The 15,847-nt window shown below is 35.0% G+C and overlaps 1 protein-coding gene across 4 annotated transcripts in view; it reads right to left on the minus strand.

Annotated features, from left to right (window-relative positions):
- Positions 1–15,847, minus strand: part of LOC134226938 (RIMS-binding protein 2) — a 266,124-nt gene that overhangs the window by 18,377 nt on the left and 231,900 nt on the right. For all 4 annotated transcript variants that reach the window (XM_062708067.1, XM_062708070.1, XM_062708069.1 and 1 more), the window contains one exon: positions 12,143–12,210. In XM_062708067.1, coding sequence (XP_062564051.1) covers positions 12,143–12,210 — 68 coding nt within the window. The remainder of the gene's footprint in view (positions 1–12,142; positions 12,211–15,847) is intronic.

Consider the following 15,847-nt stretch of genomic DNA (forward strand, 5'->3'; position numbering starts at 1 on the left):
TTTCGGGGTTTCGAAACTTTTTTTAGGCGAATACTGTGCTGTAGTGAATCGCTGTCCTGTTGGAACTGTGGTGTGGTGTTTTCACAGAAGGCGTTTGCTTTGTGAAGTATGGAGCTGTAGTAGATGTTTTCATTTCGAAAAGATGATGTGATTTTCTTGTGAAGTCTTCGATACATGAATTGGAGGTTGTTTAAGGCTGGACGCTAAGGCCACGGTTTTTTCGAAAACTTTCGGCAGATCCTTACGGGATAAGAATCTGTTCAAATTCTTGGATAGAGAGTTTCACAGGAGACACGGTACTACAGCTACTTAGGTAACATAAAGGGATATTTTTACTGTACAATGTCACATCAATACACAGTTCACGCTATAGTAGTTACACATTGTTCACATCGACATAGGAAAAGATAGATACACACATAGGTGGTACAGGAAAGTACACGGCTTCTCGCATGGGACAAGCCAGCTTCAGTACACACAATACACATTGATTACGGAGGGAAAAGTAAGAAAGTTGTCATTCCGTCCCTTCAACTAATGTAAAACACCCCAGCTCTAGTTTTGACTGATTTCTATTGAGAATATGATTTTAAAATCAATTGAAAAGGTTCGGAATGACGTTGAGCACATTTGATAGAGGGTGTGATTACAGGTCACAAGCGTATTACTATCAGATATCGATACTGTTACGCAAGGGATAGAAAGTTTCAGAAAAGGAATTTTCACTACGATAGAATTTTGTATACAGACAAGACATCCCTGCCCATTTTACCAATTCGTATTTTTGCAACTATCAATAAAAATATTTCAATTGCATGTGAATCTTAAATGTCAATAAAAATAACTTAATTTGTAAGCTCCGACTTATACTCCTCTTAAGTTTTAAATTTAGCGAACAATTCAACGCGAATAACAAACAAATATAAAGTTCAATTACAATAACGAAATTCAAAATTATACATAACATATTCTGTCTGAAGAAGATGTCCTACATGACTGGCTTAAACTTGGGAACACTGCCGATGTATTATATTGATTGCCAAAGAGTGTAATAATTCTACTGTATATATTGAATATCGTTGAAAAATCATTTCTTATTAAATGTATAGGCTTTTGTAGAAATAAAAAGAAAATATTATTAAAAATAAAAGTTTTATAGAAAATAGATTACTTGTTCGCATTGCAGTCAGTTGCTAATTAAAGAAGAATTACAAATTATGAACATAATGAAGTTCTAGTAAATATCCAATGAAAACGCGCTCTAGCTCTGATGCATTTCCATTGTACCTTAAGTTTTCCATATTTTGAATTTGTTTATGAAAATCGGTAGATTCCAACTCCGAACATTACGAAAAAACACATTTTTGGCAGTTCAGACTTTTTAATTATTTTGTTGAAGCCTTCCGTAACCTAGATGCGCGTCTACAAATCGGATACAGAAGGCGTATTGGTTCGATTCCCGGATCGGTCTATAAAATGTTCGAGGCAAATATTTGCTCGACTTCCATGGACACAAAATACCTGTTAGAGTGGAGCGCAGTTGCATAGGACAACGCGAACTTAATTCAATCTAGGACTCCAATCAACTGTTCAGAAGATGGTTGTGTCTTGTGTCTCCGCTTTTCAAATTAGTATGGGAGAACATATATGTTTATATGTTTGCTCCTAGTGGTTTCTATTTATACTCAATACGTGACATAATACGTTAGTGTATATTGTATATAGTATGAAAGATGCCAAAAAAATCGGTACAAGGTACATTGCTGGAACGCCAGTAAAAAAGTTAAAACGCCTCGAGGATGGACTATTCAAACATTGTAAGGGATAGACGCCACATCACTATAATTTTTACTCAAAACGGTAACTGCTTATAAACATAACCTACAAGCTTTCTAGATGATTCACATATTGAAATAAATATGTAGATTCGTAAGAATTATCGCAAAACCGTACAAAAAATCTTTATTAAAAGTATCGTTAAAAATGTTACGGCCTCCGCAGCATAAATAAAACTGTGTAATCATCATATTACTAGTTAGGCTGCAAGAATCAGCAGTTACTGCTTACGTTTTTGTTTTTGGCTACAAAAGACGAACTTTCACATACATTTCCGCCATTAAATCTAGTCTGTTCTACCAGATCTGTAAAGTGCGGCAACTGACGACGAATATCACACGGATTTACCCTACACTTTTTACAGAACTTTAATTACTCCTTTGTTTTTCAAAAAGCCCGAATTATGCTTTTTCCACAAGTAGCACATTTCGATCGAATCTGGTTAAAGCAACTTGATTGTGACCAAATTCGGTCGAATATCAGTTACGGCAACCGACTTGGAATATATGTGCTACTAGGGTTGTGTAATCCCTTAAGTAGAAAAAAAACTGCAGTGGGCAACTCTCAAATTCAACGCAAATATTCTATGTAGAGTTACGGAGTTTTGGGCAAGTGAGCCACCCAGCATTTATTCAGTAAATATCTATTAAACAGTCCAACAGGTCCACAAATAGATTCAATTTGTTTTTTTTTTTCACTTTTTTATGATCAATTCTATAATGAGCGTCAAAATTGAGTGCAATTTTATAATATTCATGAATGAATTCAAATAAACTGTTATATTACATAAAAACAAAATATCGGATAAGTGTATATTGAAGTGTGAAACTGATGAAAAAGTAATTGTTTCTTATGGTCAATCAGTAGGAAACAATATTATAAAGACGGCCCTGCCGTATACATATGGATGGCACTCTTGCTCCATAGTCAAAAAAAACTCGTAATTTATAACTATTATTAAAATGCCTCAGAAATAGCTTTTTTCATTTATTTTTCTATGGTACCCAATCATTAGTGAAAATTTAAGTGTAAATTGGTATGAAAAGCATATCCGAGTTGTAACAAGAAGTTTTTCAAAGGTTATATAACAAATCGCTGAAGGTGGCAAATTCTGCTTAGCCTACTATGTTGTGGCTGAGCACATTTATCGTTGTACACAAGGGGCAACTAACTCATACAACCAAACTTTCGACAGTATCCAGTAATACTAACAAATATTAGCGAAAAACTACGTCATATCAACGGTAAATTGATCGAAGAGCCCTGGTTGTGAAAGCATGAAAACGACGCCACCCAGTGAATACAGTACACCATGTTTTATGTAACACATAATTTCAGTCTCTTTTTAATGTCTTAAAAAATCCCTGAACAACTATTTTTATTACCAATAGTTTTGAAACAACCTTTTGGGCCCCTGTTTTGGTTTTATGGCATTAGAAATATAAAATGTGGCTCTAGTGTTTTCTAGAATTCTTTAGGAAGTAGAAAACAGATGTTTTCAAAATGGGGGAGCACTATGTTTCATTAACTAACCAGCAAACGCCATAGCAACCGAACTAGCAACCGTATCGAAATACTATTGCGGGACAATAAGTAATATTTTCGCAAAGTTTAGAGTTGTACCTTGGTTGTACATAATATCATACATATATTTATTGAAGCTCTAACCAAAATTATGGCTTGCGTACGCTTTTACGCAAAACAGTAAAAAAAAAAATAATTGTACACAACCTCTCATTTGAGCTATTAAAATTCTCGAGCGAAATAGACTTTATGTTGGGGTAAAAAAATCAGTTATTTTAAGCGGATAGGGTATTCATCATATGAATGTTTTCCAAAGATGAACAGTTCATCCAAATCGTAGTGAAAAAAGAGGAAATTTGGTTGGAAAAGGAGAACATCGGTAACAAGATACCACATACCAAATGTTCGTGTTTGACGTTTTGTTTCTCATTTGATTTAGAATATTATATTTATTAGAATTACTAAATACTAAAATCTATTGAAAATGTTTTTGTAGATCGAAGCAAATACGACATCTGACAAGCACCAAAACAGTTATGAATTGCTTGCACCATCTTTATGGATAGAAGATTCTGTTAAATTGACTTCAACTAATTTTAATATCAGCAGTGAATAAGTGTGAAAAATTGATAAGCTGGAATTTTCTACGATATTCCAAATTTCAGCAAAAAATATGTTTTGCCATTCCTGATCATAATATCTGGTTTACAGTTCGCCGTTGAGTCATAAAACAACCTACTTTTTCATACCAACGAAATGGGTGCTTTAATGAACATTATGCAACTCAAATGGGTTGCATAATATTCATTATAACACTCATTTGGGTGCTATAATGAAAAACCAACATCAGAACAGTAGTTACATGACTACATTTTGCTGAATTAGCTTGGGTAAGTGTTCAAATCAGGGTGGCCACTGAAATTCGATTTTCAAATTCCCGGTTTTTCCCGCTAATTTTTGTCAAATTTTCCCGGATTTAATTTAACTTGAAAAAAATCATGGTAAGAGTTTTTAAACTTTAACTAGATATTTTATTTTCTGACCAAACTGGAGGTTAGTTTGACATCGAAGGAACTGATAATTTGTAACGAACCTTTAAGATAGATACATGAAATTACCAGCAACGTGTTATACGAAAATGTTTTTATATAAAAAGGCACACTGAAATTGTGCGCTTCGCTTCGCCATGTAGTGGGTGTTAACTGGCATTTAATCAATATCGAATTGTAATTCTACATTGACACCTAATTACAATGGTTTGATTTTTTTCTTAGAACTTGCAACTTTGCAAAACATTCGTTTTTTCTGGGATGCACAACTTTCGTTAGTTTCTGACAGTACCAATGGAAATTGCATGCCAGTCTATTAGGGTTCTTCCTTCTTAGAGCATAATGTTCACAGAAAGCAATAAAACTATAGTTATAGTATAGCCAACATCTTTTTAATGTTTAGCTTTCGGTTTCATCTTAATCAGACTATTTCAAAGAATACCTTCCTGAGTAACTGATGGAGCATTTTAAATTATCGCAACATTATGTGAGGAAAGACACAATTCTTTCTTATAAAGTAAATTAAATTCAATTATAGTGTTAAACTTAGGAACTTAGCAATGAAATGAGTGAAGCACTGTATAAACTCATTATAGTGATTGGCATAACTTTTCTAAAAATCTACAAAACTATTAAATAACTTATTTGAACATAAATTTAACCCGAAGATAATCTTTGTTATTATTCAGTAATTCAGTTAATAAAAATTAAACACATTTTAGGCAATCAATACATTCGATTCGTAATTTATTTAACTTAACTTTTTTTTTTAATTTCTAGTATTAATGTCTTGAAAGTAAATCTTGGATTTTTTATTGAAAACTTTGAACGGCCCCATTCAATATTAGTATATTGAAATGTTCTCAGATATATTCACGAAGTATTAAAAAATTACCATTTTCAATTATTTGAAGAATTTTCAAATATAATTCCAAACAACTCTTAAACATGGGTTAAAATATATATTTTTACTATATTCTTTTTTTTCGAATTGTGTGCAATTGGAAATTACATACAAATAACAGAAGTACAAAGGCATACTTGGACATTAGATTCCAAAGAATGATTATTTCGATATTCGATTCTATGCTTTTATGCCTTATAACATAATTTTTGTTATATATGGCCGGGGTTCTACCAAATCACACCAAGCGCCAAAAAAATACTCATATTTTTGCCTTAGTTTTTGTTTAACAGATTTAATTGATCACAAATAGTATAGGTCTTATACTGTAGGATATCCCTCAACCCCATAACTGAGGATATCCTACAACATATGTACGCATGGATTGATTTGAAATAATTTCCTTTTTTTAAGTACAAAATATTGTGCTTTGCAACAAAATGACAACTCTCGTGATCATTTTCCAAGGCTCTCATAGATGTGGAAAATGTATCCGCAGTACAAATATCACGTGCTATCAAAGCATTCATCGCCACAATCGACCACGTGACGGCAGAATTTTCAAAAATATCAAAGTAGCTTTTTTTCTGGATGTTTGTTTCTCTTAGGCGACCATCTGGCGCTCATTTTTCGTTGCGATTATAAATAAGCGGAGGAGTAGATTTTTTTTATGAGCGGTACAATATCACACCACGGTATACAGAAAAACAGGTAGGCTCGTTAGAAAAATGACACTTCGAATGTGACGCATATTTTATCGCCACATGTTGGAGTACAAAAGTAAGCATGCTGCGACCGTAGAGCATCGTCTCGGCCCAGCTTGTGCGAAGATAGCAGTGACGTCACGTGTTTACATTCAAACTGAATGTTTACATACGTGATGAGCCTGCCTTGTTTTTTGTATGCCGTGATATCACACGTCAGTCAAAAGGCCGCTTACTCGAAATTGGAATCAAAATGATCAAGAGACAATTGGATCTAGAAAAAAAAACTACTTATTTTTTATAAGTCAAACATTCTGTACTAAAATCAAATAACTCAGTTAGAATGCGATTGAGTAATGAATATTAAGATGAAAATCTTTCCCTTTTGTATCAACTTCATTAAAAACTTTGAAGAATTTTGAATGTAAGTTGTCAAGAATTAATTTTTTCCCGGTTAATGTTCTGAATTCCCGGTTTTCCCGCTTTTTTCCCGGTGACTTCAATTTCCCGTCTTTTTTCCGCTTTTCCCGTTTTATCCCGGTTCAGTGGCCACCCTGTCAAATAGTGTATTCTCTGCGTCGCGCAATAAGCGCAAAAGGAGGACATCCTACCATATGGTCACTCTACATGCAAAGAGGCTATAAAAAAGTGGCTCAAACGAATAAAATGACCGAATGTCTTATCTCGTTCGTTAACATTCATAATTCAACCGATTTTCGTTCCTTTGCTTCAAGCAAAACCTATTGGTTCTTAGAACCTGACTGATTTATTTAAATTGCCCTTCTTGATGCACCTGTACCAAAGAAGTACCGTTTGAATTTATGAATTTCGCACCTTATTTTTATGCTTCGTTTCATCATTGCTACGGAAAGCCTTCATTCGGCTACCAACGAGAACGGTCTCCAACTTGAGCCCCTCCCTGACTGCTAGAGGGATGGCAATCAGTAATATATATTTCGTACGTAAAAAAATCCAAAATACACACGGCAACATCCGAGTAACGATAGTTGCTTACAGAAAAACATACATCATGTCTCGGACGGTATTGACATTGTTTAGTCTGGTCACTAGCGACTCGTTTCAATAATTACCACTGGGCAGTGGTATAGTAGGTATATATAGACAACAATAGTGCAAGAAATTTTGGGTAATCGTCAGTGACAGCAACGCAGTAAATGAGAAGTGCCAGCGAGCCAAGTACGAGACACTGATGATTGCCTTACAGTTTAGGTCGCATTACGTATATGAAAAGACACAGTGTCTTTGGCCGAAAGACCTTCTTTAAAAATAAATCAGTATCTCTGGTACACCGTCGAGGCTTTTCTCCTCTACGTATAGGCCCTAGCCAAGCAAAAACTGCTTTAGTGTCTTAGCTGTAACGATTTTTTTTGGGTATTTTTACCTTATGCAACAGTTCAACAATATAGCTATCTGAAGCCATCTTAAAATAGTAGAAAATCTCTTGATAATATCCACATTTAAAAAAAGTGGTGATTTTTTTGTTGCCGGAAGATGCATGCGGAAAAACGCCTTTTAGTTGGAAGCTCTTTGAGAACAACGCACCACGCGTCGGCGAATCAGCATTCTGGTATGGAAAGTGCGTGGAGACGCCTTGTACATTGTAGGTTCGTCTCACTAGGACGTTTTGCTTCGCCAACAATCTTGTGCAGCTGTTAGCGTAGTAATAAAGCAGTGTCTGAGTCCCTTTACTCAGTATTCATTGACTACTTAAAAGCTTTCGATCGTCTTAATCACGAGAATATGTGGGCGCCTTGAGACGCAAGGGGGTTCCTGAGAAAATCCGTTACTGTTCATCATCACCGTTACTGTTCATCATCGTAATCGACGAGATTCTGGTAGGTGCGACTGACCGTGAGCCAAACCGCGAGGTAAATCTAAAACGACTTCGAATTGGCTGATGACGTTGCACTCTTCGCTCAACGGCGCTATAATATACAGAGTAAGCTCAACAACCTTGCTGAGCGCTTCTCTTCGGCAGGTTTAGTCATCAACGTCAACAAAACCAAATCGTTGGATGTAAACACGGTGATCCTTCCAGTTTCACAGAGCAATCAGAGGAGAATGTTAAAAGCTTCCAATAATTTTGTAGCTATAGGGCTTCAGACGGCGGTACCATGATCGACAGAGGCGCACGGATCAAGAAAGCAAGGGCTGCCATTGCGAGTTTAAGAAATACTTGGAAAAACAAAGCAGATGCACTAAAATACGAATTTTCAACTCTAAGGTGAAATCTGTGCTGTGTGCTAGCGAAACATGGTGTGTATCAGTGGAGAACACTCAACGGCTGTAGATGTTTATCAACAGATGCCTGTCGTTGTATATAATTCTGGCCTGGTGACTTCCAACTGGATCTCAAAAACAACGAGCTCCATCGTCGTTGTCACCAGAGGCCGATAGCAATAGAAATTGGGGATTAGAAGTGGGCTGGGTCGGCCATACCTTTCGTAGGGGTGGAAACGAAATCTGTAAACATGCATTAGCCTGGAAACCAGCGTCATCGCAACAGAGGACCCAGACCCAGAGGCTCATGACGGCGAAGCCTAAATAAAGAAATGAAAGAAGTCGATCGAAATCTAACTTGGAAACTGGTTAAAGCGATAGCTGGACATTGCTCAGGATAGAGATCTTTCAAGTCGGCGTACCTATAAGTACTCATAAGCACAATCCGTGTTGGGATATCGAGTGTACACAACTTTATCGCGGAAACACGGTTCGATCGATCGTTCGACATACGGTACATCGCGGTTGAAATCCAGTTTAAAAACTGGTTAATGTAATGAAAAGAGTGCATTGGCGTACTTTTATAGAAGGAACGCGCGGAACTTCAATGAAAACTCTATGGACCTTCGGGAGAAGAATGCGCAACGCGTCGTCCGTAAACGAACATCGTGAAAGCTCTTCGCGTTAGATACTGGACTTAACATATAAAGTTTTTTTTTTGTTAAATATCTTGGCTGTGCATATGCACAGCACATGTTTCGAAATGAACAAATTGATATGAAATTTGCGAAAAAGATTCCACGTGTCTTGGAGGGACTCGATCCCTCAACCTCCTACTCTCTACATAGATAGGCGTGTTAACCCGTACACAACAAGACCACTTAAAGGTCACGTTTGCGGAAAAGCCATCAGAATCCGAGTACCAACCTCCACCGCGGTTAGCTCTTTTTTGCAAATTGAATATCTTTCGGATGCTTGATTTGTTCAATCTCCACATGTGCTTTACTGTTGTATATCCACAGTCAAGCGAGTGCACATTGTTTATTAAACGAGAGGATCGCACTCTATGCCCCCAACAACAGGCTGGGCAATTAATGATTACAATTAATTGCATATTATTCGGCATTCGGTTTGTTCGGCCTAGAGGCATTCGGCCGAATGAGTTTCGTAGAAACTACCCGAATTTCTCAGGAACTTTCATACACAGGATAAGAAATGTCAATGGAATCACCGGAGCATGTTCATACTCTCAGGATCATACGTAAGTAGTTTTGTGTTTTGTAGCTCGAAGCTTTAGCTTGCAGCCAAGAAATTAAAAATCGGTTGAAATTTGAATGTTTGCGAACGTCATAAAGTCTTGGGTGTGGTTAAGCATTTCCACTGTTTATCGCGTACAGAAGTCCTTAACATGCAAGGGGAAGTAGTGGGTAGCAGTTCAGTCATTTGGTTCCAATGTGTAGATATAAATAAAAAACTTGTTAAAAGTTGAGGTTGAATTGAAATTAAGCTGAATACATTGATTTTGTCAAAAATTCAAAATGTTTTTTTAATACAATAAATGGTGTTGAATGGTTTCTCAATTTGACTGACTTGCTCGACTCACTTGAAGCGTCTAACCAAAATTTATATTCCGCTTTTTGCAGAACAGTACTGTAAGATTCGGAAGGAATGAGGTAAATCGGACTAGAAAGGTAACTTGGATGTGGTCTCATATTGTTATGAGGGAAAATCTTAAGGTATTAAAAGTAAATATTGAATTTCAGGAATGCTATACTTTATGTCAGAATATATTCATCGAATTCAGATAATGTTCCATCGCTGCCTCTACAACGGTGGGTGATTGATTCACCAGTGGCCAGTAGACAAAATCACGTAGACCGTCCGCCATGGATACGCCAAGTAATATAATAATTGATAGGGGAAGGTGGGGAGAGATCCTTCCCTGTTCTATCGAGAACTAAAGTTGGTTTGTACTAGCATATTTTTAGCATAGATCCTTCAGACAAATGATCGTTATGTGATTAGTTATATTTTGGTTTGACAACCGTTTTTATTCTACTGGACAGTTTGTGTGTGTTTACACTCCTAAAGATTTGTTGGTGGTCAAGCAAAACTGAAACAACTTCTCATAAAAATGATCAAATGTTATCAATTTTTAATAGCACACATCCATAAATATACTAAATGATCTGTACTGATGAAAATGTCAACATATCATCCAAATTTTAGGATATTTCGATTATAAATTGTTGCTTCAATATGGGAACACTTGATCCTTTATTAATCACCCATACAAAAAAAATGGCGAAAAAATTAAAAAAATATAATTTTGTTCTCAGGCAGCTTATTGTTTGTAGATATGTAGATATCATAGAAAGGGGATCAAGTCTCCCTAAATTCTAAGATTGGGGGCGCTGTCGAACTCCACACATAAAATCGTTCACGAATACGCCCAGCAAGTCAGAAAATTTTCGTATTAAGAGGAAAAATATATAATAGGCACCTATCTACTTTTATCAAAGCAAGTTCTTAGAGAGGGATCAATTCCCGCCAAATATTTTAGATTCGATTTTTGAAAGACTCCAAAAAATTGATTGTGTATCAATAAAAACAACAATTTACATACTGTAATCAGAAAAGTTAAATTATATGGTTGTTAGAAAGTCTGTGCGAAAACAGCATAAGTATATTTAGTTTTGGCTGTCTCCCCTATAATATAATTGGTGTATCCCTATGATTTTACAAATATATATATATATATATATATATATTTTAAATCATGCATAGCTTTTTTATTATCTTGATGATTCTCATGATTACGGAAAGTTTAATGCAAATATATTATAATCCGCTATAAAGTGTATCAACGTTTACTTTGTTAGCGGAGTCCAGTTTTTCACCATAGTCAAGAACATTTCAACATAAATTACAATTGTCCGGCGAACGAATTGCTTGTCGGTTTTGAACATGTTAATTAATCGATTAAAAACTCAGAGTTGCAAATAGAAAGCAATTCTGCAATAACATAACAACAACGATAATAATCATAATAGTTCAAACAAAGAGAGCTGGTTTTCCATCCGACACCGAGAATTGCTTATTGAAGTAACATAAACTGTACGTGTTCTAGGAGAATCTACATTTTGCAACATAAAATAGAAAGAGAACATATCGAAGGGTCGACTGCTAGCAACAATAAAACAGTTTGAATAGAAAAAAGTTTCTCAGGTTAAAAGTTCAAAATATTAAGAAAAAAATGTCTATTTGTGCAACTGATCCGGAACTCAAAATATGAATCGAAAAAACAAAACTAGTTGTAGAACAGTAACAAAATGCACTAGTTAACGAGATACGATTTTTCAACGTTTGACAATATTTGAAGGGATACTCTTTAGCAGGATGTTGGATTCGATTGTTTGGCTCATTTATTCTCAAGTTGTCTTAGTATTTTTGTGTATTTAGAGGAAGCGAACTTTCAACAGTAAATTGAATAAACAAAGTCGAAATATGAAAGGAGATTCAAAGGAATGTAAAGTATTATTTCAAACAACTAGGATGTGAAAAACCTAAAACTGAACTAATCGACTGTCGAAACAGGGTAACGCATCAAAATGATCTATTGATATAAAATAGCTCAAAATATTGAAACACAAACTTTTTTTACTTCTCAAAATAGTGGGCAGGTGGGTGTATTAGATTTATTATAACAACGAATTGTTGCTGTAAATCGTGAATTTCAAACACTCTATTGAATTAACGGTGCAATAATTTTATTTATGCGATTTGATTTGAGCTTCGTGATCGCGAATGCGTCTTTTGATATATTTTTGTTGAAATTCAGAATTTATGTAATTTTTGCGTTGTTTTTTTTATCAAGTAGTTACCTGCGTTTGGTGATCGGGGGCAGGGTGGCCCGTGTTGTCTAACAGTGTAGGGGAAGAAGGGCGAGCATCTAGCAACAAACAACATGAAGACTTGACATTTACCACAGCAGAGCAGAACTTGAACGTTTAGACGGCGTCCGACAAGTTTTTGCTATTTGAACGTTTTCACGATCGCGATTGATATTCACATGTTCATGTATCGAAGATGGTTTTCGAACGAAACGTTGAAACACACTCACACAAAGGCACAACAATTAATAGACACACATTTTAAAAGGAGGGACAATCACACACACCATTAACAAGGAAGTGCATTTGAGATGGAAGGGTATGTCGCTTGTTTGATGTTGGTACTGAAATGATTTTTTTGGGAGTGCCAATAGCAAGAAATCTAGGGGGATCGTGGAATACCCAACATGTCAGGTTGGCTGGTGATTGGTGTGTATTAACCTTTCGTTCCTGTTCTAGTAGCTTACTTGCCATAGCACCATTTAAACGTTCTGATTTATTTTCAATAATTTTTATTATGAAAATGTTATCAATTAAAGATCCAAAATGTTATATGATTGAACTAAAAACTTTTCCAACAGAATTTTAACTAAATCATAACTAGTACATACAGGATAGAAGAAAAAGATTTTTTTTAATGGTGCGCACACTGAACATTTAAAGCTTTTCATCGGCGTAATTGTTATCATACTTTGATCTTTAGAAAATTAATGAAATTATGAGAAGTCAAAGGATTACTTAGTTCTAATGATGCAATTAGTTTCATCTCCTGCAAACTCTAAATTGCCAAACCGGAAAGCATACGAGTTAAATTGTTTCGAATAAGCAAGGTACGAATACAAATCAGATGAAATATAACAAAATTGTAAACTTATGATCCAAAACTTAAATTTAAAAACTTTTCGCTATCGCTGTAAAGGTCAAAAAATTTAGAAAAAAAAATTGCAACTATCGAGGTCATGTAGCCTTTTTTTGTGAAGTAGGAGTTAATTCATAAAATGTTTTTCCTTGTTGTTGCAATGTATAATCAAATGTTCAATATACTGTAGTTTCTATATGCTGTGGAAAATGTTGAGTTTCAATCGTATAATGATTCGAATGAATGTGAAAATGTTCTAAAGGGCGGTTAAAAATTAAAGAGAATTGATTGATCCGATAAAGACCATTTCAACTGAAGTAGAGTTAATAAACAGTAGAAAAAATGTTATTCAATCAATTCCAAATAGTTGGGTAGAAGGCTTGGATTATTTCAGACTTCATGAGCACTATTCTGCTTGCTGCTTCAACTTTTGCGTGTGAATGTTTTGCAGGAATGAGTTATGGTAAAGCATGCGTGAAATGAAGCATATATGTACAATAGAGTAGTTTTATTGTGTAGCGTTTACGAATTTATTTAAATAATGAGTCATTGATGCTGATGGTTAGTTCAAGTGTCACCTCGGATGGGGCTATTTTTACATATCGGGGACACTTTTCACATGCAATGCAAGCTCACATATGTTTACACTTTAGGAAAAGTGTTGACTTTTCACCATTATCAAAAAATTACCTAAATAAAAATTGCTTTTTTTGTTTTCACTTGGTCAACAATATAACTGAACAATATACCGGATAACTAATACTATTCAGTGCAATATTGCAATCAACTCAGCATTCGAAGTAGCTCAATTACGATAAAGACATAATCGTTAGGAAATAATTGTACTTTGTTTATCCCACAATAACAGTTTCATTAAATATCATCAATTCCAGAAAGCACGTTGGGCCACGCCGAGTAGCTAGGAAGAAAAACAGTTTTCAACTTGAGGCTGAAAGTGTCTTTAGCAAAGCCATAGCTTATTGTTTAAGGTTTATTTAGGGTTATAATCACGCAGAAGAATCTTGCAAGATTGAAACAACTATTTCGATTGTTGCACCAAACTACGTGCATATTGTTGTTTCAATCTTCAACATTGTTGTTTCAACGATGATTCATTGCTTCTTTCAATTGAACATTATTGTTGTTTCAATCCTGCATCGCATGATTGAAACAATAATAATATCGTTGTTTTGACAACTGTTTCGTAATATGAAAAACCTGTAGAAACTGATCAACATAAATCAACCTGTCTACAAGAAGTAAGAATGGAGCAGAGGTAAGGTGGATGACTCTTACTCCCCTTGTAACTAGTTCGATTCTGCTTCTGTCACATTTTCCTATTTTGTTGATGTCATCGTAGTGTCGATAAAGTAGTTTCGTAGCATTTTCGAAAGTTAAAACAACCATAAAAATAGTTGTTTTCTGATGTAACATTTGACAGTGCAGCAGAAAAGCATGGTTGAAACAAATATATCCAATTGTTGAATCAACTATCGCGTATGGTTGATTCAACCCTATTTGTGGTTGTATCAACCAAAAATATTGTAATTCATAAATCAATGCAAAAATATTGTTGATTTAAAGCAGAATCAGGTTGATTCTACCACATATTTTTCTCCGTGATAGAGTGATCCCACTACATTTTGAGATTTTTGCGAGCAAATCGATGAAGTCTAAGTGCCAAAAAAGTGAGCGAACCTTTTTTGCACTCTTTTTTTTCACAATAAATAGTATTATAATTAAATATCATAATTAAAATACGGATTTTTGGGGTTACCCTAACATTGTTATTCGAAATCATCATCACAAATGATACAACTTTGGTCGTCTCAGCAGAGTATCTAAAAATTAAATAAGGAACAACTTTCTAGAGCATCGTACAATGTCATTGTGAGAAATACAAAAGGTGATCATTTTATTTCAAAATGTGGTGGGACCACCCAATTGCAACAATCATCAAAATAAATCCTTAACTTAGATAAAAACACTTTGTTGATAAATTTCATATTCAATGTGAAAATATTTTTTTCTCCTAAGGGGTCGTTCAACAATCACGTAAGCCCATATATTTCAAATATTTTCTCACTCTTCATATAAACAAAAAATAATTTGTATGGGAAAAATCTTACAAGGGGGATGGGTGGTGGTCCAATAAATCCAGAAAAAAAAGGTTTCGTAATTATTGAACGACCCCTAATTTCCCGGCGTGGCCCATCGTGGAATGTTGAGTAGCATAGGTCAAAACCTGCTAAAACCGTCATTTGTCTTCGTGATGTTTAGTGAATCACTCAACTCCCATAAGTCATTAAATGAAACTATAAATGCCAAATTATGTTTTGATTTATGAATAATCTTCTGACTTAAGCACAATAGAAAGCTAATTTTATATTCATTTCAGGTCCGCCCAAGTATATTCTCTGAGGAGTTTATTAGATGATCAAATACTAAGTCTTGTCTACCCAGCGGATTTTAGAGGTCACGCGGAGAATTTTTTTTTTCTATAAAAGAATCATTTTGCACTGTTCTATTGGAAGAACGATTAATATTAATTAACATCAATGACTCATAAAATTAGAGAAAAATCGATGTCATACAGTACTCGTTTACAATTTCAATAACTAGGTCGAATTTATCAAAAGAATGGTTTGTGATAGTAATAACACTCCGCTTTTAAGAATTCGGCGAACGTGTGATGTAGTTGGGCATGTTTATGGTGCATATGACGTGTCTGTGTGGTGAATTTGGCAGAGAAGAAGCAAAAGCAGATATTCTCAATTTGAATGTTTTTGATCCTATATCGTTTTAATTGTTAGTATAATTGTGTTTTATTTTCTTTA

The sequence above is a fragment of the Armigeres subalbatus genome, chromosome 3 (assembly GCF_024139115.2).
Source record: "Armigeres subalbatus isolate Guangzhou_Male chromosome 3, GZ_Asu_2, whole genome shotgun sequence".
NCBI lineage: Eukaryota > Metazoa > Arthropoda > Insecta > Diptera > Culicidae > Armigeres > Armigeres subalbatus.